Source organism: Peromyscus leucopus, chromosome 8a (genome assembly GCF_004664715.2).
Source record: "Peromyscus leucopus breed LL Stock chromosome 8a, UCI_PerLeu_2.1, whole genome shotgun sequence".
NCBI lineage: Eukaryota > Metazoa > Chordata > Mammalia > Rodentia > Cricetidae > Peromyscus > Peromyscus leucopus.
Window position 1 is genome coordinate 23,547,324 of NC_051085.1, and position 24,227 is coordinate 23,571,550.

The 24,227-nt window shown below is 41.8% G+C and overlaps 1 protein-coding gene across 3 annotated transcripts in view; it reads left to right on the forward strand.

Moving 5' to 3' along the window:
- Ncoa7 (nuclear receptor coactivator 7) overlaps nt 1-24,227 on the forward strand; it is a 150,503-nt gene that overhangs the window by 93,607 nt on the left and 32,669 nt on the right. For 2 of the 3 annotated variants that reach the window (XM_028868335.2, XM_028868333.2), the window contains exons 6-10: nt 2,415-2,528; nt 3,289-3,414; nt 4,998-5,182; nt 7,532-8,571; nt 10,115-10,283. In XM_028868335.2, coding sequence (XP_028724168.1) covers nt 2,415-2,528; nt 3,289-3,414; nt 4,998-5,182; nt 7,532-8,571; nt 10,115-10,283 — 1,634 coding nt within the window. The remainder of the gene's footprint in view (nt 1-2,414; nt 2,529-3,288; nt 3,415-4,997; nt 5,183-7,531; nt 8,572-10,114; nt 10,284-24,227) is intronic. The other variant, XM_028868336.2, reaches the window with a different exon arrangement.

The following is a 24,227-nucleotide window of genomic DNA, read 5'->3' on the forward strand; positions in this document are numbered from 1 at the left end:
ATGGCAGGTGTGAGGAGGAATTTCACATTACCTGGGGCTGAGTGAACTCAAATCTTACCCGAGATTTGTTACTTCAAAAGACAAAAAGCAGGATCAAATTAGCTTTTTAAAAGTAGCTGAAGCATTCAGTGCTTTTTGGGAGCCCTGAGTTGGACAGTTTTGTTACTTGTTCCAAATTTGATGACATGTACAAAGAATGTACTTTTACATTCTTTTAAGTATCCTTCTGTGGATATACATTTAAGATGTTTTCCTACTTAGAAGACTCCTTGGCTGTACATACTTAACTTTTTCTCTAGGTCAAAGGGCCAATTTGCTTTACGATAAAGAACTTCTGGACCTCAAATCTCCACTTATCTTGTACTGGAACAAACACAGGAGGAAAACTTCTGCCCCACCCCCTTGTCGTGGATCAAGGCCCATCCCAGTTTTCACATGCTACTCCAACTGTGTTACCTGATACCATTCCACAGTCAGGGTGCATTCATTCCTCCAGTGTAGCTACATGAAGTAAATCAGAGCACTATGTCCTAGGACAACACAACTAGAATAATTTGTAAATGACGTCCATAGAACTCAAAGCCTTGGCCATTGCCATTAACCCATGCTGAAGTTGTGGTGAAGAGCAGCCCTCTGTATATAGTCACTATATTCACTGTTAGCAAGTCCTGGAGGCTTGCATGAGACGCTGTAGGAGAATACGTACACTTCTGAGAAACTAGTTTGTTTTTAATCTTATAGAAACTAGTTTCTGCTTGCTGCTGATATGCCTCTCTGTGTTGGCTTATGGAAACTCAGAGCTGGTTTTGGTCAACCTTTACTCGGTGCTTAATAATTGTGTAGTACATGTTTTCAGCAGTATCCAATTTCCAATTGTCATCTTACATCCATTGACTTAGGTTTTTCTCACCTTTATCTTAATATATTTTCTTGTTTTGCCTGATTTTTTTTCTGAATTCAAATGAGTTTTATATTTCCTTTCTGTGTATGGGGGTATGTAAGTACAGATATGCACATAATCACTATGAGAGAGAATTTTCAGGAGGCGGCTCTCTCCTTCCACTTTGTCCTTTGAGGCAGTATCGTTCTTGCCTCTGGGGCTCAGCTGGGCCCTCAAGACTGGCTAGCTTGGAAGTTTCCTCTTGGTTCTCCTGCCGCTGCCTCCCATCTTGTTAGGAGTGCTGGATTGTAGATGTAACAGTGCATCTGGCATTTTTTCACGGGTTTCAAAGATGGAACTCAGGTCTTCAGGCTTCCACAGCAAACACGGAGCCATCTTGCCAGCCCTGTGAGGTGAGGTTTAAAAAGGAGTGCTAACACTGTTGATCTGAGATCAGTTGCTAAACGATTGTCTTCAAATCCTGTCTATAGCAGTTAAAGGTCATTATTTTAAGGTTATATTTGATTCTGTGCCAAAATGTAGCTGTTTCATTGAGAGAATATTGAATGATGGTGTCATAATACCAATTCAGGAGGCAGATTATTTTGCAGCAGAGGTTATTATACACTTGTTAGGGTAGTCTTATTTTTATAGAGATGAAATACACAGAGGAGAGAGAATGTAGGGATTACTATATTGGTACTGCCTTGTCTCATTCCTTATACAAAGCCCCTGTGACTTTGACACTGGGGACCTGATTGAAATTTGGATTTGTCCCTTTTCTCCTCAAAAGGGGTAATATATTTTGTAGTCTGCTATGCTTCTTTTTTCTCTCCTCATATGGGATCAGCATTCATAATGCAGAAATCTAAAATTCAGAATGCTCCAGATTCTGAAACTGAGCCCATTTGGGCATTTTAGATTTGGAGTTTTTAGATTATCAAAGCAAGTAAAAATCTATGCAGATATATATATGTATATAAATAAATTATACATTGATATAATGGATATATTCAATATACTAATGAATAAATATAATAAATGATATGAAAGGTGTATTTATATATATAAATGTTATAATTATATATGTGATTTATATATATACATATGTAGTTATATAGTTATATATATTGTTAAGCTAAAGTTGAAGTACTGGCCCCAAGTATTTCAGGTAAGGGATACTCAGCTGTGTTGGTCTCACTCCTGGGAAGTGAGACTAACTTCCCTCCCTCCTTCCCTTCTTCCTTCCCTCTCTCCTTTCCTCCCTCCTTTCCAGTCCTGTTGTTCAGGCTTCACCTGGCCTGCCAAGATGTTCACCTGGCCTGCAATGTCAGTGTTCCATACCCATTGCACCGTGCCCATTTTTATTGCTTGGTATGGTTCATGAGTCCTTTAGAAGACCCCATGCTGCTTATAAGTAAATTGGAAGCTGTTGAGTCTTACTGAGGCACTGGATATGATAGGCAGAGGTTTAGTACACGCTAGGGAGTTGCCTGACTTTGGCCCTCACTCAGCCAAGCTTTCTTATGCCCAGGTCCTGTTTGTGCCAGATGCCAACTTCCCTTCTAGTACCTTACGGCTCTCATCATCCACTCCTGGTGCTACCGTCTCTCCATCATCATCAGATGCAGAATACGATAAGCTGCCTGTATGTATGCTAGCACTTTGAATGCTTGTGTTCAGTTCTGTCATGAGACTTTTTATTCGTGGTGGAAATCAGTACATTGTGTTCTTAAAAGATTACATCTGAACATGTCCCTAAACTGGTGAGGGTAGGGATGTTGCCATCAGTTGAGAGAGTGCATCCTCTCCAGGCACAGCTGTTTACAAAAGGTCTTAAAGATAAAGATTCATGCCGTATGCAAAGGTATGATGTTAAATTCCCAATTAAGTGAGTAGATTGTGCTTTTTCCAGGGAATTGGAATCAGTGATCTAATATGAATCCTTTTATCTTAGATATTTTCTAAGACATTTAATGAGAGTTTTATGGGCTCACATATATTTTTCAATTTCAGTTTGATTTGGATCCTTATCAAACTTACCTCTAATATAGGAAATAGAAGTTTTCAACTCATATTGATGCTTGTAATGTTAGCATTAAAAATTACTTAAGCAGTATCATGATTTTAATTTTCTGATTGTTGGTGTTTACAAAAATAATTCAACTTTTAGAGAAATTCTGAAGAACGGTATGAATATTCTGTGCTTTGAGTCAAGAACTCATAACAGGTTATAAATAGCAGAGAAACTTTCAAAAACAAAATAATTTGTAGTATTTTTGAAGGATATGTGTCATTTTCCTTTTTAATGTTCAAGGAAAAGTAGATATAACAGACTTACGGTATAAGGTGTTTTGAAAAGGTGATTTTTTTTTTTCTTTAACTTGGACATTATTTGCTTTCCTAAGGATGCTGACCTAGCAAGAAAGGCCTTAAAACCTATTGAGAGGGTCTTATCGTCGACTTCTGAAGAAGATGAGCCAGGTGTCGTGAAATTTCTCAAAATGAACTGCCGCTACTTCACAGATGGAAAGGTATCTGTTCTTTGACAGTTTACTAGTCAGAATCTGCAGAAACTAAGCAGGATTGCACATTGCTGGAAGGCAGGCTCCATTAAAATAGTTTACCCACAGTTGAAGTGCAAGATTTGACAGACATTCATTGACTGTCTTGTTGGCTACTTTGCCTTTTCCCAATGAAGGAAATATATTCATTAAATAGAAATATTTTTTGTATTGCTTGTTTGGTTGGTTTTTGTTTTTGTTTTTCTTTCGGGGGTGGGGAGATTGCAGGGGCAGAGGGCGGATACGAGGGGACAGGGAGATAAGTGGGATTGGGATGAATGATGTAAAGTCCACAAAGAATCAATAAAAGTTAAAAAGAATTTTTTAAAAAGAAATATGATACCTTGTGATCTTGGATTTACCATTCTCTTTTAGCTCTTGAGCTATCTATACATTGTTAGGGAGACTGTTTGAGTTGGACAGCAAATACATGTTGGATTTAAATCCTAACTCTACTACTTGCTAGAAATGAAATACGAGGAAGGTATTTGAATATCCTTGTCTCCTTTACTCATCTATAAAATGAGAATGATACTAAAACGTAACTAGTGGGGTGTGGCATTTAAAAGAGATGATTTGTGTAATAACCTTAACCTCTAATGTAGGAGATAGAAGTTTTTATTTTGTGTTGATGTTGGTAATGTTAGCTTTAAAAATTATTTCAGCTGCATCATGTTTTTAGTTTTCTGATTGTTGGTGATAACGAAAGAAACTTTTAGTGAATTTCTAAAGAAAGGTCTATATTAATATTCTGTGCACAGAGTAGAGAATTTACATCAGGCTACAAACAGGAGAGAAACTTTAGAAAACAAAACAAAAAAATAATTCCCGAATGGCAAAACAATTTGCAAAGATAATTACAAGACTCATCAAAGCTATCAACTGAGTTAGCTGCTGGAAATCTCCCCTACAGTCCCTGGCAGATACTATCTTGCTGATCAGCAGGGTCTCTAATATAATCTGATAAAGCTTCAGACTTGAAGATCTGCAGGCTACTGCCTAATGTCCATAATACAGCTGTACAAACTGGAGCTGCAAATTTTCCCCATTGCTGTTTATATTGAATTTTGCTGGGGATGAGATTTGTGATCGTGTTAGACAAAATCATTAGGACTAGTCTTCGGCACCGTGGTCTGATCTCTCTTCAGCACCAGACATAAGAGCCACGTGTTAAAGACATGATGAAGTCTTGCTGAGTGGAATATAAAGCACTGAGTTCTTGGTCATGAGTGGCCCTGGGACAGTCTGTTGTTTTGCTGACAGAGATATGGGGACTTGTGAGACATGAGTGTATGAGGTGTGACCACAACACAGGTATCTGATTGTAGCTATAAGAGCAACAGGGAGCCGTCACACTCTGCTGCCTGCCCAGAACCAGCGCTGTGTCTCTCCAGCATGTTTTCTAGCCTTCCTAGCAGCTTTCCTATGACTGTTGTACAGGAGACGGATGGTGGCTCACAAAGTCAGTGGAAGGACAAAGCGTTTGAAGGTTCTGTGGTGGGCAGGGAGTGCTTTTCTGTCCCAAGTGATGTCTTCTGTCTTTCCTTCTGCAGGGTGTGGTTGGAGGTGTCATGATTGTCACTCCCAACAATATCATGTTTGACCCTCATAAGTCCGATCCCTTGGTGATCGAAAATGGGTGTGAAGAGTATGGCCTCATCTGCCCCATGGAAGAGGTGGTCTCCATTGCCCTGTACAACGACATCTCCCACATGAAGATCAAAGATGCTCTGCCATCGTAAGAGCCATTTCTTCTTTTTAGACCAGGAGCTGTTGAGAGTTTTAAATGGGACTTCCAAGGGACGGTATTTGCAGAGGCATCGTAAAAGCAAGGGACTGTGTAGAGGAAAAACCAGAAGGTGGAGATTGGCATTGTGAAGTTGAAAAAAAAAAAATAGAAAAGTGGGAAGTGGAGATGATTAAGGAAACTTGCACATCCAAACAGTAAAGGAAAAATTGCTTACCTGAAATCTACCTGGAGAGACAGAGACAGACAGAGAGACAGAGGAAAGAGGAGGGGGTGGGGAGTGACTGACTGACTAAAACCATCCTCACATTCAGCTTTTGTCTTTTGTGGGGGATATTTAGTGGGTCCAGCTGCCACAGAAAACAGGAAGGGAACAACTGTGGGGATTATTGATCCCCATTAGTTGCCTGACTAAAAGTCTAGAAGAACATTAATTAGCAGCTGAACCAGTTGACACCATTGGATACTTTGTCCCAGCAGTGCCCCGCAGCTGCAGCCACAAAAAGCAGATGGTTAAATTAGTCTCCCTTGGGAAATTGGGAGCTTGGATTGGGGAGAGGAACAAGAAGGGAGAGGTGGGCAAGGTTAGCTGGGAGGCTAATTGGAATGCAGCTGAATGTATTTGCTGGCCATTCTCCAAGAGACGGGAGAAATAAAGGACCTTGGATGTTTATGGAAGAAACTTTTGCTTATTAATCAAGGATGTGAAGAGCTGAGTTCTTCAATCTGCAGGACGTCTCAGTCTTTAATCTGCCAAATGAAATTTTGAGTTCTAATGTGAGATGGTTCTCTATCACACTAAGTTATTTGACCCTGAAATCAGTGCATCTTCAGTATTTTATAGGATGCTGGTATTAGGTAATCCACTTAGTATAGTCTCATTCTTATAGAACACTCAGTCACAACCATAATTTAGCATAGGCTCCTAGAGGCTTAATGAATGCTTACTAAATTGAAGAATGAGTTAGAGCTTTTTAAGCCATTTAGTAGAGCCTAACACATGGGCTTTCATTTCCTATTGGAAAAGGCCTGGGCTTTCCGTGCAAATGGTTTCCGTAAAATAACTCCCGGGAGAAGGTCTTTGTTTAAACTCAAAACTGCTTGGGACTTAGTTACTTTATTGACATGATCATTTACTTTAAAGCTAGAGTGGATAAAGTACTACTTGAAAATCATCTGGCCCTTTTAGAAAGCATACTTAATTCTAAAATGAAAGTATTCATTTTAGAAAGGAGTTTTGCACCTCTGTGAGCCCAGCAAAGGTGCTACTAATGTTGTAGGTGAAGATGGAGGGGCTCTCAACATAGTCCCAGCCATACTAAAATGTGTATTTTTCTTAGTCAAGTGTAGTGGCACGTGCTGTAATCCTAGCCCTTGGGAGGACGGGGAAGGAGGACTATAAGTTCAAAGCCAGTCTGGGTTAGAAAGTAAACAAACAAAATAACAACAATAAAAGCTGTAACAAACTACCAACCTAACTAAAATGGATAGTGTCTTGGCCATTTATTTTGAACTTGAACACACACTCTTAGCAAATCTTTTAGATAATTCAAATCCCGGTTCTAAGCGTCTCTCTTATTAAGGGCCAGACACTGACTATATCTCAGAACAATATGTTTAGGTTGATAAACCAGTCGCTATATTGTTATTGTTTACAAATTTTAAAGTGCTTTAGAAACCTATGCAATAAAAGAGCTTCTCAATTTCTCTTTCTGTAGGTCTTTAAACTGTAAGGCGCTGTTACTTCCAGTAATCATGGAAGTTAACTTTTTTAGCTCTTTTACAAGTAATAGGGATTTTTAACTAGGAACATCTGGTTTTAAGGCAAGAAACAAAAAAATTATAGTTCAGAATCAATTTATAAGAACAGTTAACAGGAGCTGAGATGTCACGGAGCCTTTCAGAATTCTGCAGTTGACTTCTACTATTTTATACAAAAGGAAACATTTGACGTCTTAAGGAATGTTAGTCATTGATACTGAAGTCTTCCCTCTCCTTTGTCCTTTCCTTCATAAATGTCACAAACTTGATTCCATTTTGAAAAGTCTTACGGGGAACATCTCCATGCTGTGAACACATCCGTGTGTTTCTGGCAGGAGGTACACTCACATGGCTCATCCATTTACCATTCCTTTCAGTTGACTTATATTTTATTTTGTAATCAATCTCTTGTTTTTGTTTTCATCTTTTGAAATCATTTCAGTATAAATTTAAGTTGTAGCATAATTTTTGGTTTGAGTTTTGTTTTGTGTGTATGTGTTTTTTTTTTCTTTTCCTCCACTTTGTTTTTGGTTTCATCTTTTAACATTCCATATGCATCCGCCATTTTTGCCCCCACAGTGACCTACCTCAGGATCTTTGTCCTCTGTACAGGCCTGGAGAGTGGGAAGACCTGGCTTCAGAAAAGGATATCAATCCATTCAGTAAGTTCAAGTCTGTCAACAAGGGGAAACGACAACAGAGTGGAGAGAAAGCCCTCGCTTTAGATCCCAAATCAGTGGGCTCTCCTGAGGAGGCAACAGAATATCCACGGGTGAAGACCTCAGACAGCTCTGAGTCATGGAAATTAAAGAAACTGGAACCTTCCAGGGAGACAGCCAGTGAGTCTCCCTCCGTGACTCAGCTCAGCAAGGGACCTTCTGACACCCATGCTGCCTTGGAATCTACAGCCAAAGAAAACTGCCTTTTGGGAGAAGATGATGACTTTGTGGACTTGGAGGAACTTTCTTCTCACCCTGGGAGTGGGATGGACAAAGGAGACGCCACAAAGGAAGGCCTTTCCTGTGACCCAAAGAAGGGTGAACCCCGAGCTATCCTGTCTGCCAAGGAAACGCAAGTGCGGTCATCCCTGAACCTCACAGGAATAGAGAGTGATTCGGAACTGAAGGGGGCCCTAGATTTAGAAACCTGTGAGAAGCAAGATAAAGTGCCAGAAGTAGACAAACGGTCTGGATCCCCAGAAAACCAGGTGGAGAGCACGCTGAACATCCACGAAGACCTAGATAAAGTTAAACTCATTGAGTTTTACCTAACTAAAAACAAAGAAGGGCCACAGTTTTCTGAAAATGTACAGAAGTCAGAGCTCACTGACAGCAAAAGTATTGAGCCAGGAGGAATAGACATCACACTTAGTAGCTCTCTTCCCCAGGCAGGTGACTCCCCACCTGAGGGCAACAAAGAGCCAGGTACCATCTGGGTAAAAGAGAGAGAGAGCCTTCCCCTTAAACTGGACCCGAGTGCAGAAGGAAATGTAATTAACAACAAAGAGGCTCTGGAGTCTTTGGAACCATCTCTGGACAAGAGCTGTCAAGGGGCACAAATGGATAATAAATCTGAGATTCAGTTATGGCTGTTAAAGAGAATTCAGGTACCCATTGAAGGTAAGCTGCTGTTGGTTTTGTGGTGTGTGTGTGTGTGTGTGTGTGTGTGTGTGTGTGTGTGTGTGTATGTGTGTGCATGTTTCCATGTTTGTGGATACATGTATGTCTGTCTGGCATACACATAGGCACATGGAAACCCTATGTTGTCTTTCATGGTGGTTCACTTTATTTACTGAGGCTGAGTGTCTTACTGAGCCCAGAAGTAGTCTAGCTAACCATCTTGCCCAAGGATCTCCCATTCACGCCTCCCTAGTGCTGAGGTCATAGGCAGGCCAACATGCTCGCCTGGCTTTTATGCTGGCTCTGGGAATCTGAACTTGAGTCCTCATCCTGCACTGTAGGTAATTTATACACTGAGACATCCCCAGCCTCCTGCTCTGTTTTGGGACTTTTTTGGTTATTGTTCTTGTGGTTGTTTACTGCCTTTGTATTCTATTGTATAATTGCTTTTGTAAAATATGCACCTATAGTAACAGTAGAATAGTTATTTGAGAGCAGTGTATTCATAATAGAACATACCTTTGCTGACAGTATTAACGATTGGGATAAAAATTTGTAAGGCATAGTATTTATTTAGAACTTGAACTAAAAACAGATTTCTATTTCAGAAGTACTTGACTCTTTCAAATAATTTTTTTAACATTGAATGCCTAAATCTAAGAAGTTGAAGCTGTGTTTGACAGAGAGAGGGGGAGGCGGGGGAAGTGTCTCACTGTGTACCCTTGGTAGAACTTGCTACGGAGACCAGGGATAACCTGGAACTCACAGAGATCCACCTGCCTCTGCGTGCCACCACGCTCAGCCGAAAATGCTTTTGAGAGATATTAGTTCTTTTTTTTTTCTTTTATTTTTCTTTATTAAGAAATTTTCTACTCACTCCACATACTATCCACAGATTCCCCCCTCCTCCCTCCTTCTACCCTCCAGCCTTCTTCCCCAAGCTACCCCACAGTCCCACATCCCCCAAATCGAGGTCTCCCATTGCGGAGTCAGCAGAGCCCAGCACACTGAGCCTAGGCAGGTCCAAGCCCCTTCCTGCTGCCCCAAGGCTGTGCAAGGTGTCACACCACAGGCACCGGGTTCCATAAGCCTGCCCATAGACCAGGGACAGATCCCGATGCCCCTGCCTGGGTGCCCCCCAAACAGTTTGAGCCAAACAACCATCTTCCATATCCAGAGAGCCTAGTCCAGTCCCATGGGGGAGATTTCAGTTCTAAACCATGTAGCATTATAGTGGAATGAGGTCTTACTGCTGTTCACTAACATGTGTGCTTATGAAGTGTTATAGTTCTACAGTATTTGTTCCTGTGGTGGGTTTTGTGCTCACTTTTAGTATGTAGCATGCCCTATGATACACACCAACCTGGAGCATGCAAACATGTTGCCCTTCTATATGCCAAAGGAAGTCCGGTGGTTCGTTAGGTCTAATATGATGTTGCTGAACCAGGTTTCCACCCATGGCCAACCCCTCTTTGTAGGCTGAGAGGTTTTACTGTTGCCAATATGGTCAGGATTGAGGAATGCCGTTTCATGTGTGATGCAGATATACTGCCCTCCAAAGAAGAAAAGAGCAAGACCCCGCCCATGTTTCTGTGCATCAAAGTGGGAAAGCCCATGAGAAAATCCTTTGCCAGTCACACCACCGCCATGGTCCAGCAGTACGGCAAGAGAAGGAAGCAGCCAGAGTATTGGTTTGCTGTTCCCCGCGAGAGGTGAGCAGAGGGGGGAGGGGAGTCAGTGTCCACCACCAGCATTCCAGTTGCCTGTGGGTCGGTCATCTCCGAAATACCGATTTTAGTCTTGAATAAGAGCTTTTTCTTAATTATAGGATTTTGTTTTGTTTTTTTTCACTTCTAGAAGGCTACACACCGGTTTTCTTCTGAACGGTCGTTTTGACACAACTTAGATGAGGTCGTTGTAGGTACAATATGTTGATCCGCTCTCATGACTTCCTGCCAAGTTAATTTTCAAATGAGGGAAGAAAGAGGTCGATAACTCTCAAATATCTGAAACTGGAAATGCCCTTCTGGTGGGAATCGAGGAGTGGGTGGAGCTCATCCAATCTCTTGAAGTGCAGTAAAGAGACAGGATTGACGGTCTTCTTTACAGTGCTTCAGTGTGTGAGGGCTGAAGATTCTAGGGCCGTCGGAAGGGACTGCTGTGACTCAGCAGCATGAGAAATATGGCATGAGGTCTCCAGGGTAGATAGTGGGTTACATGCCTTCCAGGACATTTGGGTTCTTGTTTGTTGGTGGGGGGGTGGCTTATTCTTAAACTCATAGAAATTGTATGGATTTATGAGTATGATAGTTATACATATGTGTACAGTCTATGATGGTCAAACCAGGGTAATTAGCACATCCAACACCTCAGACACCTATCATTTCTTTTTGGAGGGAGCATTTGCTAATCCTCTCTTTAGCAGCTTTTAGATGCAGAATGTATTATTATAATATATTATACTCGTTCCCGCTGTGCTGTAGAACTCTGGAACTTACTCCTTTTATCTAACTTATTTTGTACTCATTAACTAAGCTCTCCCTGTAGCGCACACCTGCCCGGACAGGTGAGTGTGCATGCTGTCTTTCCTCGACTGGCTTACTTCGCTTAACTCCTTAGGCACATCCATGTTGCTGTAGATCACAGGCCTCCATTGACTTTATGACTGAGTGATATTCTTCAGTGCCTGTGCAACCTTACATCTGTCCATTCACCTGTTGTTGGACATTTAGGTCGATGCCACATCCTGACTGTTAACGAATCAGTTCTACAGTGAATGGGAAAGTGCAGGCAGAGCTTTGTATCCACATTGTCACCAAAGAGGAGATTGTATTGGTTTGGAGACAGACAATCATGGCATAGGAATTCTTCAGCAGTGTACTAATAATGATATGTTTGTAGAATATAAAATAGGAGTTTTAAAAGAAAATCAGAAATCGTTCTTTGATTTTTGGATGTGCGATAGGACAAAAAGACTTCTAGAGAATAGATACTTACAAAGAACTTTACTAATTTTTACTCTGAAACCCACACACCTCCCTTTTTCAGACTAGTCCCCAGGCATCATCTAGATAGGTGTTTGGTGAGTAAATAGAGAGAACTTCCTCATTGACCTTCTGATAACACGAAGACTCACAAAGCCAAATGAAATCCCTAGCAAGACCACGCATTCTAGATGATGATTGCCCAGGGTGGTAATTCTCATCAGGAGAATTGCTTCATTTTAATAAATTATAGCTTAATGTGAAAATAATAGGATTTTAATGAATGAATTTGCTAATAACCCCCCTTTCTCTTAGGAACAAACCCACATTAACATGGGCAATCAACGTAGTTTGTTCTGTATTTATGTAATATACCCCTTCACCATGCATGCAACCCCTAGGATTTCATGGAAGTTTTGAAGTAGGACTATGGGGAAGGAGCATATGCATCTCGTGCAGTTATTTTAAAGTGGGTCAGTAGAAGAAATGTAAACTTCTGAAGCTCCATAATAACCTGGACTTCCTAGGAGCAGAATATTGAAAATGGATCCATCTCTGTAAAGATTTGGCCACTTCATGATTTTATAGGTTGGGAAGAAACAGCACTGAAATTTTCAGCCATAATGTGGGTTGTGTAGACTTCATTGTGGGGCGGGGAGGGATATTAAACTTACGTATATTGTTCTCTCTGAGAGAATGTGTTATTTATAATATTTGGAGATTGAGTTTCTTTCAGAATGGAACTGTGTGTATGAAGAACTCTTGTAGAATAATTTAGCAATCCCGCATGTGTAATTATTTTTCCTGTCATTCCTTAACACAGAAAACAGTTTTGATGCTGAAACAATACTTTCCTTGGACCTTTCGTGCAAGTGGTTTGCAGGCTTCTTAGTGCAGGTCATTTGTTGAGTTCCACCACACCGTATTTTATAGTGCCCTGACTTACTTGTCTTTGGGTAGCGAGTAATTTTATTTCTTGAACTCATTATTAATTAACCAAATATTTTCTCAGAGACATGTTGTATTTTTTAATTATGATAGCTTTTTGGGGATAAATATTAGGGAATTTCCTCACAATTATTCCATCGTGTATTGCCATGCATCACGGGCCCTAAATAAATCACATTTTAGATTAAGAAAGGACAGATGATGGAGTGGTCCTGTAGTTAAGTCTCACCCAGAATTCCAAGTGCACGGTATGAAAAGGAGGTTTGTGTTAATGATAGTTTGTGGAATTATTCAACTTAAGGTCACCAGAAGATCTTAATGAGAAGCTAAGGAGTGCCATGTAGTGGCTTCTCATTCTGATGATAGTTTCTGGATTCCTTCACTACCTCAGAAGGAACATTTCCACACACCTTCTGATAGATGATAGATAGATAGATAGATAGATAGATAGATAGATAGATAGATAGATAGATAGAGAGAGAGAGAGATAGAGAGAGAGACGGATGGATGGACGGACGGACGTGGATGGATGGATGGATGGATGGATGGATGGATGGATGGATGGATGGATGAGATAAAAACGAACTACTGGGGCTTCATAGAGCCTCTTTGTTTTGGTTAGCACACACCCTGCCCCCATCCTCATCCCTGCTTCAACCTTTAGCTCCCCATGGCTGCCCCACCTGTCTTTCATATCTCGGTTGTTTTACCATCCCCTCTTATATATTATTTGGATTACGAGTTTGTAGCTTCCCAAGTAGCTTTTTCATATGCACTTCTTTTGGGTTAAGCCTCCCCCTGGCCTCTTGCTTCCCTGTCTACATCATTCCACTATCTGCATAAGTTCTTCTGTCCCAAGTATTCCCCTTCTTTTCTTTAATTTAACTTGTATTCTATTATCCTGCCTCCCTAAATGTATCCACCCACTATCAGTGTCTGTTTCTAATTTCCTCATTTACTACCCAGTTAAACAGGCAAAAAAAAAAACACCCAAAAAACAATGTAGCAGGAATCTTAAAAGTTCTTATTAATAAAATCAAACCCGAGGTCAGTTATTGGGGTCCATGCTGGTAGATCAGAGAGACAGAACAAGCCACAGCTATCTCACCTCGCCGGATCCTCAGCTGGTCTTGTCTCCTCAGACTGGAGGCCTCTGAGTCCTCATCCCAATGGCTCTCAGCTGAATTACTGCTCAAAAGCCTGAATGCTTAACCAGCCCCATGCTGAACCAGCCAAATGTTTAACCAGGCCAAAAATGCTTCTAGTTTCTTGCCCTCACGCCTTATATATCTTCCTGCTTTCTACCACCACTCCCTGGGATTAAAGGCTGGCTTTCTGGGATTAAAGGCGTGTGTCACCATGCTTGGCTATTTCCAATGTGGCCTTGAACTCACAGAGATCCAGAGGGATTTCTATCTCTGGAATGCTAGAATTAAAGGTGTGAGTGCCACCATTTTCTAGCCTTTGTATCTAGTGGCTGTCTGTTCTCTGACCCCAGATAAATTTATTAGAGTACACAATATTTTGGTGAACACAATACCACCACAAAACAACAACAAAAACAAACAAACAAACAAATAAAAAACTTGAGGCTAGTATGCACAGAAGGTAGAGAATGTGTGCATTTGTGTTATGGGGGTCATTCTCATTCAAACCATGATAGACATCCACAGCATTTAACACCACTCCCTACCACCCATGTTTCTTTGATTCTTTTGCTTTCTTATGACTTTGCATCCATGAAACAGCATAGCACCGAGTATGTGGTCCATATTCCACAGAATTAGTTATATCAGTGCATGAGGAGCTGAGCTTACGATCGAATACATAAACCTTGATCATATTTAGTTGTCCTTATAACTAAAATACTTAGACTCATAAGTAGAAAGTACAAAAACAAAAAGAAACTTGTTTTTCCTAGTTATTTCACAGAGCTAGCTCTAATGTATATTTACCTGTATCTGTGTATACTGTCTTAATCACTATGTAGGCCACACATGTATATTATTATATAAACCACATTTATTTAATAGAATATATCTCCCCCACTAAAATTCTGTTTCATGCTTTGGGTGAGCTTTGTATTAGTTTTATAATAATAAAGAAAATCAGTTCTCCTATTCAACTCACTTTACAGTAGGAAGATGCCCAAGTCCTAAAGACCCTTATGGAGACTAAGCAAAATGTCCCTCAGAGCACATTTCTTAGAAGAGCAAAGGATGAATTAAAGCAATACAAGCTGACCTAGTTTCCTAGCATGCAATCTTTAACCACAGTTAAGAAAAAAATTTTCTGGTCAGAAATCACCTTCCTGTTAATGGGATCAGGGCTAAGTTGGAATATTTAATAAGTGCCAACAAACACCCTTGTTTTGAACACTTATTAAAGTCTACTCTCTGGAACAACTTTGGAACTCCTCAGCCTAACCAGATGTATGTTAGAATAAAGAAATCATTTGATTTGTAAAGTACTGCATATCACGTAATCTTTTCTTTTCCTTTTATTTTTTATTTATTATTTATTTAAGTGCAGGAGATTGAATCCGCACCCTTGCCCTCTACCACTAGCACCTCTGGGCCTGCACTATGATCGTGTAATGTTTTAAGGTAGGAATGTTGCTAGGAAAGAAAAGAAAATCAAAAGAAGTTCTAGCTAAGCCCAGCGTCTTCCTGTTTAGTACTAATTTAGGAACAGGGCTGGATAGGTACATGATTATTAGTCATTCGTGTAAATATTTTCACTGCTCCTAAAAAGTGACTGTAGAAAGCCTTGAAGGGATGCTCCTTACTCTTCATTTTTTTTTTTTTACTCATGTTTTTACCTTTTGTTTCATTCACTTAAATGTCCAGAAATTTGTCACCTTCCAGAACTGCCTTCCAGTAACTTCGGTAAACACCTTTGTTTGAGCTCTGTCTTGTGTGAGTCAATGTCTTGGGTTAACCATGGACTCTACCACCACCTGGTGCTCTTGAGAAATGACCCTCTTGCTAAGCCAATGCCGCCGAGTGGTGGCTGTGCTTTCCTGTGGAGGAGCAAGGGCCAGCACTTCCGGGACAAGCTTGAGGTCTGATTCCAAGCACGCCAATTGATCTCCACCAATGGGTGCTGCACACAGTGTTCGGAGGGACCAAGGAATCACAGAGGTCACTGGATCTTATCCACAGCTTCACCTCCTGGGATTTTAGTTACTTGTGGTCAACTGTGGTCTGAAAATAGTCTATGGTACAATATGATATTAAGATACACCTATGTACACAACACATACACAAACACACACACAGAGAGACAGAAAGACAGACAGACAGACAGAGAGTCAGAGAGAAAGACAGACAGCATTCATACATCTTTTTATCTTTTATTACTATTGTGTCTTGCTGTACCTACTTTAGAACTTGAAATTAAACTTTACTGTAGGTTTATGTATATAGTAAAAAAAAAAAGGTAGATAGATAGATAGGTAGATAGATAATATTTCAGGATTTGGACAACCTCTGGGGTCTTACAGATGAGGAGGTTTTCTATTTAAATGCCCAAGGGACTGGGTTGTGGGGCTTGGGGCAGGCAGGGACTGAACCCTCTCAGAGCTGTGTGGGCATGTGGACCTGCTATTGCTTTATATTTTCCTTTTTATCCAAACAAACTGCAGTCCAGATTATGTGTGCCAGATCTCCCAGTTTTTAAATATTAACTAATGTTTAATATAAAAAGTAAGCAGGCCAAAAAGAACACATCTGCTACTGAATCCAGCCAACGGGATGCCAGCCCAAGGCCTGGGAGATTGATGTTGGTATAAACTTGGCTTTTTAGTTTCAAGTTATCCATTTGATAATTACAACTATTGTTTTGCATAGTGATTCTCAAAAGACCTTGATTAATATTTTTGGTGAGCCACAGCAATGAAATGTAGTTTTTCAACTAGATTTATACAATGTTAACAATTAAAAATTTTATATCTTCGGGGTATAAAACATTTCACATTTGTATGCACTGTGAAATACGTACCACAGCCACGGCAATGAACATCTCCGTCATCTTTCATAGTAAGCATTTTCTCCCCTCCCTCCCTTCATGTCTGCCTTCATTTCTATATGACAAGAACACTTATTAGCAGATTTCAAGTGCAATCATCTCCTTCATTGCGGTCTCATTTTCTAATGTTTGTTACCTGTGATCAGCTACAGTCCTGAAATATTAAATGGAAATCTCTGGAAGGAAGTATTCTTAAGTTTTCAATTGCATGGTACTTAGATCAGCAATAAAATCTGGTGCCATCATAGTCCATTCCACCTGGGAACTGAATCACCACTTTGGCTATTCTGTATCTATTAGCAGCACCTCCAATCTCCCCTAGTAATCTGGATTATAAAGTGGGCTGTTGGATTATCCCAGTGCTTGGGCTCATTGTTTTCCAATGCTGTGACACATTGCCTGTCACACATCTCAGTTCATCTCATGATGTAAATGTTGAGTCACCCCACGTGATCACAAGGAAAAAATGCAAGCATGTACAATAAGACATTTTGATATGAGATACCACACTCAGAAATTTTATTACAGTACATTATGATAACTCTATGATCTTGTATTAATCTCTCACTGGACATAACTTATAAAGTAAACTTTATCATAGTTAAATTATCATAATAAAGAGGTTCTGCATATAGGATTTGGTACCATCCAATTTCAGTTATACACTAACAGTCTGAAAGCAGCCCCCCATGGGTAAGAAAAGACCACTGCTAGATGGCCTGAGAGGAGTATGTCGTGGGCATTTCCACCATGTACATTGCCACACCTAGGGTCTGGTCTTGGAAACCTTTTGCCTGGATCCTCATGTGGCTATGGCAACAAAGCCTTGTTTCAACTTGGTCCCATCTCTCCTCTGGTCTTTGCTACTTGACAAGGCAAGGTTTCTAGACTCCAGATCTGTCCCTGCCTCTTCCTTACTAATAACGTAGGTGTGCCCTGGATGGCAAAATCTCAAGTTCTAGCTGTTCACACAGATCCTCCCCTCCTAGGTGCTGTTTTTCCTGGCGGTCCTTAAGAGACTTAAATCACTGTGCCTTCCTTTTTGATTATCATTTAGGCTGTGATAATATCAGTGAAATGAGAAGCATAAATGCTAGTTGTATTTCTAACTAATACCTTCTGAAGTATGTAACTGTGCAAATGTATTCTGTGCATGCTGCGAAGTGATTGAGGTCACCCTGCCATACTTTAGAAAACAGTGGCCTTAGGTATTATCTAATCCCGGCAGCCTGTGCCCGGGACTCTGACTCAGTCACTCAGCCCTTCATTCAGGAAGCAGACAGTCCCTGCTCTGTCATTGCTCCTGTAAGGTTTCTTCCCTTGTCACTTGAGTTCCTGTTCAAAGGTCCCATCTCAAGCCTCTGGGTGCATCTTGGTGCTATGTTCGGAGGGATTTTCCTTCAAAGGTGTGATACATCTCTCGATGGCTGATTTCCTTAGAAATTGTTAGCTATAGCCTCGTTCTTATTCACAAGTACCAAGAAATGTGTTTAGTGAATACATTGCAGATAGAGTTTTCTTCTGATAAACGTTCAGAAAACCTTTAGAAATAAACCCAATGAGTCTAGGAACCACCCCTAGATGGGCTGAGAGGAGTATGTAGTGGGCATTTCCACATGTACATTGCCACGCCTAGGGTCTGGCCTTGGAAATCTTTTTCCTGGATCCTCATGTGGCTATGGCAACAAAGCCTTGTTTCAACTTGGTCCCATCTTCTCTGGACCTTGCTACTTGACAAAACAGTGTTTCTAAGACTCCAGATCTGTCTCTGCCTTCAGGTAAAATTTGAACAAGTTTGCATTTCTTAGAGGAAGATTGATCTTTTTTTGGTCTTTTAATTGAAAACATGTTTTTTCATACAATGCATTCTGGTTACCATTTTCCTTCCCCCAACTCCTCCCAGATCCTCCCCACTTCCCACCCATCTAAATCCACGCCCTTTTTCTCTCTCATCAGAATACAAACAGGCATCTAAATTAATAATAACAATAATGATAAATAAGATAAGGTAAAAGAAGAACAAACAAACTAAAATAGGTCAAAACAAACAGAAAAAAAGAGCCAAAGAAGCATAAGAAACACATACATTTATACACACAGAAAACATTAAAATCAGGAACCATAATATATAAGCAAAAGATCAGTGAGGTAAAAGTAAAAAATGCCCAGACAAAGCATTATGAGGCAAAAAAAAAAAAACAAACAAAAACAAAAACCTCCAAAAATATCACTGAGTTCCTTTTGTGTTGGCCATCCACTGTTGGGCATGGGGCCTGCCTTTAAGTGTGGTTTGTGTACCAGGTGAGATTCCACTGGAAAAAAACTAATTTTTCCTTGGCCAGCATTTATCAATTAGAGATAGCTTCTGGGGTAGAGATGGGGGCTTGTGTCCACTTCTCTTTTCAGCACTGGGACCCCATCTGGTAGAGACTTGTGCAGATCCAGTGCATGCTACCTCAGTCTCTGTGAGTTCCCATGTGTGTCGGTCCTGCTGTGTTTAGAAGGCCTTGTTTCCTTGGTACCATCCATCCCCTCTGGTTCATAGTCTTTTTTTTTTTTTTTTTTTTGGTTTTTTGAGACAGGGTTTCTCTGTGTAGCTTTGCGCCTTTCCTGGGACTCACTTGGTAGCCCAGGCTGGCCTCGAACTCACAGAGATCCGCCTGGCTCTGCCTCCCGAGTGCTGAGATTAAAGGCGTGTGCCACCACCGCCTGGCCTTGGTTCATAGTCTTTCTACCTCCTCTTCAGCAGGGTTCTCTGAGCCCTGAGGGGAGGGATTTGATGGAGACATCCCATTTAGAACTGCATGCTCCAAAGGTCTCTCACTCCCTGCACACTATCCAGTTATGGGTTTTAGTATTTGTTCCCATCTACTGCAAGAGGAAGTTACTGTGTTGATGACTGAGCGAGACACTGATCTTGTTATGCCCAGATCACAGGGACCCCCAAAAGACCACCACAGAGACAGAATCCTGCATATAAAAGGAAAGAGCCTTTAGAGCCTTTATTTCAAGCTCGGGAGCTTGGTTCCTCTCTGTGTCTGTCTGACACAGCAGTGAGAGCGGAGAGCCCTGAGCTCAGGTGAGGCAGAGTTTTTAATCATAGCAGAGGTTGGGGTGAGGGGATTTCCAGGGTCCAGGACCCTGATTGGCTGACAATTGTCTAGGGGTATCTGTAAAACAAAAAAAATAGGTGTGTGCTAGACTCAAGAGCATCTAGCCACCTTATCTAATGGTTGGAATATTGGGATGTTAGGTACTTCCTCACCCCTGGGTGGATCCCTGGTGTGAGCTTAAGGCTTTTCCTGGATCTGGACATTGCCTGCCAGTAAGCCTGTCACAGAAGCTGTGTCTAGGCCCCTAAGCCTGTCATGGCTGCTGTGTGATGAAGCTATTTGGGGGCCCCTCCACAATCTATGAGTCTAGCAGAATGTCATTAGGATGCATTTTATTGCTACATTCCTTTAGCAGAACAGTGTCTTGGTTTCACCCTAGGTTCCTGCCCTGTCTTGTCTCAGGTTCTTGGCTACCTGGACAATCTTAGGCATGAGTTCCATCTTAGGGAGTGGGCTTTAACTCCAATCAGATGGTGGTTGGTTACTACCACAAGTTTTGTTTCCTTTTTTTGTTTTGTTTTGTTTTTGTTTTTGTTGTTTTTTGTTTTTTGAGATAGGGTTTCTCTGTGTAGCTTTGCGCCTTTCCTGGAACTCGCTTTGGAGACCAGGCTGGCCTCGAACTCACAGAAATCCGCCTGGCTCTGCCTCCCGAGTGCTGGGATTAAAGGCGTGCGCCGCCGCCGCCGCCGCCGCCGCCGCCGCCGCCGCCGCCGCCGCCGCCGCCGTCGCCGTCGCCGGCACTGCCACAAGTTTTATGTCATTATTGTACCAGCATATCTCTCAGGCAGGTTACCATTGTCAATCACAGGGTTAATGTTTCCTTATCTCCTCTGGTAGCATACAGAGTACCTTCCAATGCCAAGAACCAAGAACGTTAGTCAATGGGGGGGAAGGCTCTAGATAGGCACCAGCTTGACTTCTTCAGGTAGTTCAGTGGTTTCTTCAGTGATAGGACCTTATCTTCAGTTGTGGAGAGCTACCAACGCCTTGGAAATAGCCCGGGTTCTTTGGGGGTTTCCAGGAGACCTCTTTGGCTAACATGTCCATTAGATATAGCCCATCCCCAGCACTGGAAGATTCGTGTCTAGTTGGGTCTTTGTCTTCCCCATTATTTGGTGACTCCAAATTAGATTTCTTTCATATATGTATATATATTTTAAAGATTTATTGATTTATTATGTACATAGTGTTCTGTCTGCAGGCCAAAAGAGAGCACCAGATCTCATTATGGATGGTTGTGAGCCACCTTGTGGTTGCTGGGAATTGAACTCCGGACCTCTGGAAGAGTAGCCAGTGCTCTTAACCTCTGAGCCATCTCTGCAGCCCTCATATAGGTATATTTTTTTAAGAAGCTTCTACTGGATTGGGTTGTCACCTGGCCCTTAGTGTTAGCTGTCCCCCCATGTGGTGCCTCGCTTATCCCCCTCTTCCTTCCCCATCCCTGTTTATTCCTCCTGTTCCAAAACCCCCCAAATCCATTCATAACTATTCTATTTCCCCTTCCTAGCGAGAGCCTTCCCTCCGCCCTGGTCCCTTACTCTATCTTGATTGATGAGGAACATGTTGTAGGCATGTCTTCCAAGCCGCTGCATATGTATATGTTATATGTTGAGTACATCTCCTCATTCCCAGCCCTTACCCCTCCAAATCCTATGTCTGCATCCCTAGAGTTTTGCTTCCATCTATGTCATACAACACGTGATTTTTTTTTTTGTACCTATATAAAATCCAGGACTCATAAATGAGAGGAAAAACAACATACTTGTCTTTCTGTGGTTGGCTTAATTCGATTAATATTATTATCTCCAGTTGCATCTGTTTTCCTGCAAATGTCATGACTTTGACCTTCTTTATAGATTAAAAAAAATTACTATTGTGTCTCTATACCACCTTTTCCTTTCCCAGTGCTCTCTTGTTGGACACCTAGGTTGACTCCATAATGTAGCTATTGTGCATAGTGCTGCCATGAACTTTGATGTGTCTCTGTGATCTGTTGGCTTGCAAGCCAAGGTCAATACCCAGCCGTGGCATGGCTGTGTCATACAGCAGATCTATTGGTAGTTGTTTTGTTGTTGGTGTTTGTTTGGGAAACCCTACCATGTCTTCCATAGCCTATATAATAGTTTATATTGTCTCTCTCACTTTTTTTTTTTGATGACCCACCACCTGAACACTCTAAACTAAGACCTGGCCTCCTATGTTGTCAAAGTCCCCATTAGAGAGACCTCTGTCAGAAGTCTGACACTCAGGTCTGACCACAGTGTCTTTCTTTCTCTCTGCCATTTCCAGTTTGGCCTTATTACAGCAGCAACATACCCTTCAAACGCCACATCTCTGCACGTCTTCCCTGCAGTAGGAAACCTCTTCTCTTTCTTCCTGTAATAAACTCCTCTGCCTCTCTCAATACCCAGCTCAACTGGGACACCTGGGACACCTGGGAAGCCTTGCCAGACCCTATCCCTAGATATTTCTCCAGCAGGCTTACCTCTGCTACTGCTCTTACTAAAAATGGATGAATGGATAGATGGAGAGAGAGAGAGAGAGAGAGAGAGAGAGAGAGAGAGAGAGAGAGAGAGAGAGAGATTGATTCAGCACGTATGAAAAATGAGCATGGAACCTGTGTCTGAACCAGTAGCCCATTTGAGAGTGTGGCACCAAACAAGCAGCTAACACAGAGCTTGAATTAATCCTAAAACCCCCAGGAAGACGCTAGAAGAGGTTTCTGAGCCGGGTGAAGTGATTGGCTTTGCGTTTCACAGTCACTCCCTTTCTCTGCCCTTTTCTCTTGGCCTCATTCCAGCACCAGATCTACTTCCCCTTGAAGATTAGCTTTTCCCAGGACCCAGTGCACGGCCAAGTTTTTCTGCTCACTTGTTACGTGTATTACAATACACCACTTCAGGGACAGTTGGCAGCGACAGTGTCTATAATTACTGGTAATGGTGCTGGCTCTGAGCAGAGCCCTGGAAAATGTCCCAAGGCTGCTGATTCATCGGGGACCCAACCACAAGGTGAATCACTGTGAGAGTCTCAAGCCTCAACAGGCTTTCTAAGGTCAACACTATGGGGATTGAGATATTGTGGTCGTTTTTTGCACCGTTGGTGACTTGAGAAAACCAGTTTCACTAAAACAGTGAGAAAAGGAGCAACATTTTTAACACTGCGCCTCCTTTCAGAAAGCATGCGAGGCAGATTGATTTACCAACTGCATATACTAAAAAGTAGATAGATCAGAACAGATGATTTCAGGGATGAAAAGGAGTATGTTAGCCCAAATTATACACTCTGGGGGCGGGGGGTGAAGAATGGGAAGGAAATTTCAGGGAAAAAAAAAATCTAGAACTTTTTTTTTTCTTTTTGGCTTTTTGAGACAGGGTTTCTCTGTGTAGTTTTGGAGCCTTTCCTGGAACTCACTCTGTACCCCAGGCTGGCCTCGAACTCACAGAGATCCTCCTGGCTCTGCCTCCTGGGTGCTGGGATTAAAGAGCATGTGCCACCACCGCCTGGCTATTTTCTTTTTTTTTTTAAGGATGGAGAAATGCATGCGGGTTTAAGGATCAGTATGAAGGACACAGAAGGATAGAAAGGATGGGGACAAAATGGGGAAACTTGGCAAGGAGTGGGACTAGTCCGGTGCAGAAAGGAGGGGGACAACAGGAAGTGAGGAATTGCAGAGAACTAGAGCACTATGGGAAGTTGCAGGGGGACTCTTATTCACGAAATAGAGAATCTTCCATTCATTTGAAGAGGGCAGGGAGTAGGAGAGGCTGAGAGCTTGAGATGGTGGAGAGGAGTCTAACGGCACTGTGAGGAGGAGAGCGGGAGCTCTGTGTGATCACAGGATGCGCAATAAGCAAGCCAGCCCAAACCACAGCTGCCCTAGGGGAGACATCGGAAAAGGTGGCTTGTCCGTGTGGGAGACGCACAGGGTCAAAACCCAGGGAAGAGTGGCCAGATTGGTTTAGAATTGTGTGAGTCCAGGAGAGACCCAGTAGCTGGGCGAAACTGAGGAGTCATGAAGACAGAAGATGAGTCTGTCTAGTCAGAAGGAAGCAATGGACAAGGCGGGAGCCCGGGAAACAAGTGGGAAATCTGGGGTCCTGAGTTTTATTTCTCGAAGTCTGTTGAGTTCTGGAAACTAAGAGCTAGGAAAACCCCATGAGGTAAAAAGAACCAGTCCAAGACCTCAGTTAAGTAAACTGAAGGCAACAGTAATTCAGTCATATCCTCTCCCTGGCCCTTAACAAGTCACATAATATAAACAGAGAGAAGAAAATTAAACACAAAAAGTTGGGAAGAGGCATGGGATAGGACACTTACTCCTTCTGTTTGGTCTCCAAAGACCTTTGAACTTAAGAAGTAGATTGATTCTAAATCAATTTAACATTTTTCTCTTGTGGAGCAGGTTGTTTAAAATTTTTCATTCCTTTTTTTTTTTTTTCCCCTCAGCTGCCTCAAGTGATGTCCCTGACTGCCTGAGGAGATGAGGACGTATTAATATTATGTGGGAAGCTAACGATGAAAGAATTTAGGGTGTGCTCGTAGCCTGGATGTCTGAGCATTTCCTATCAGAATGTATTGT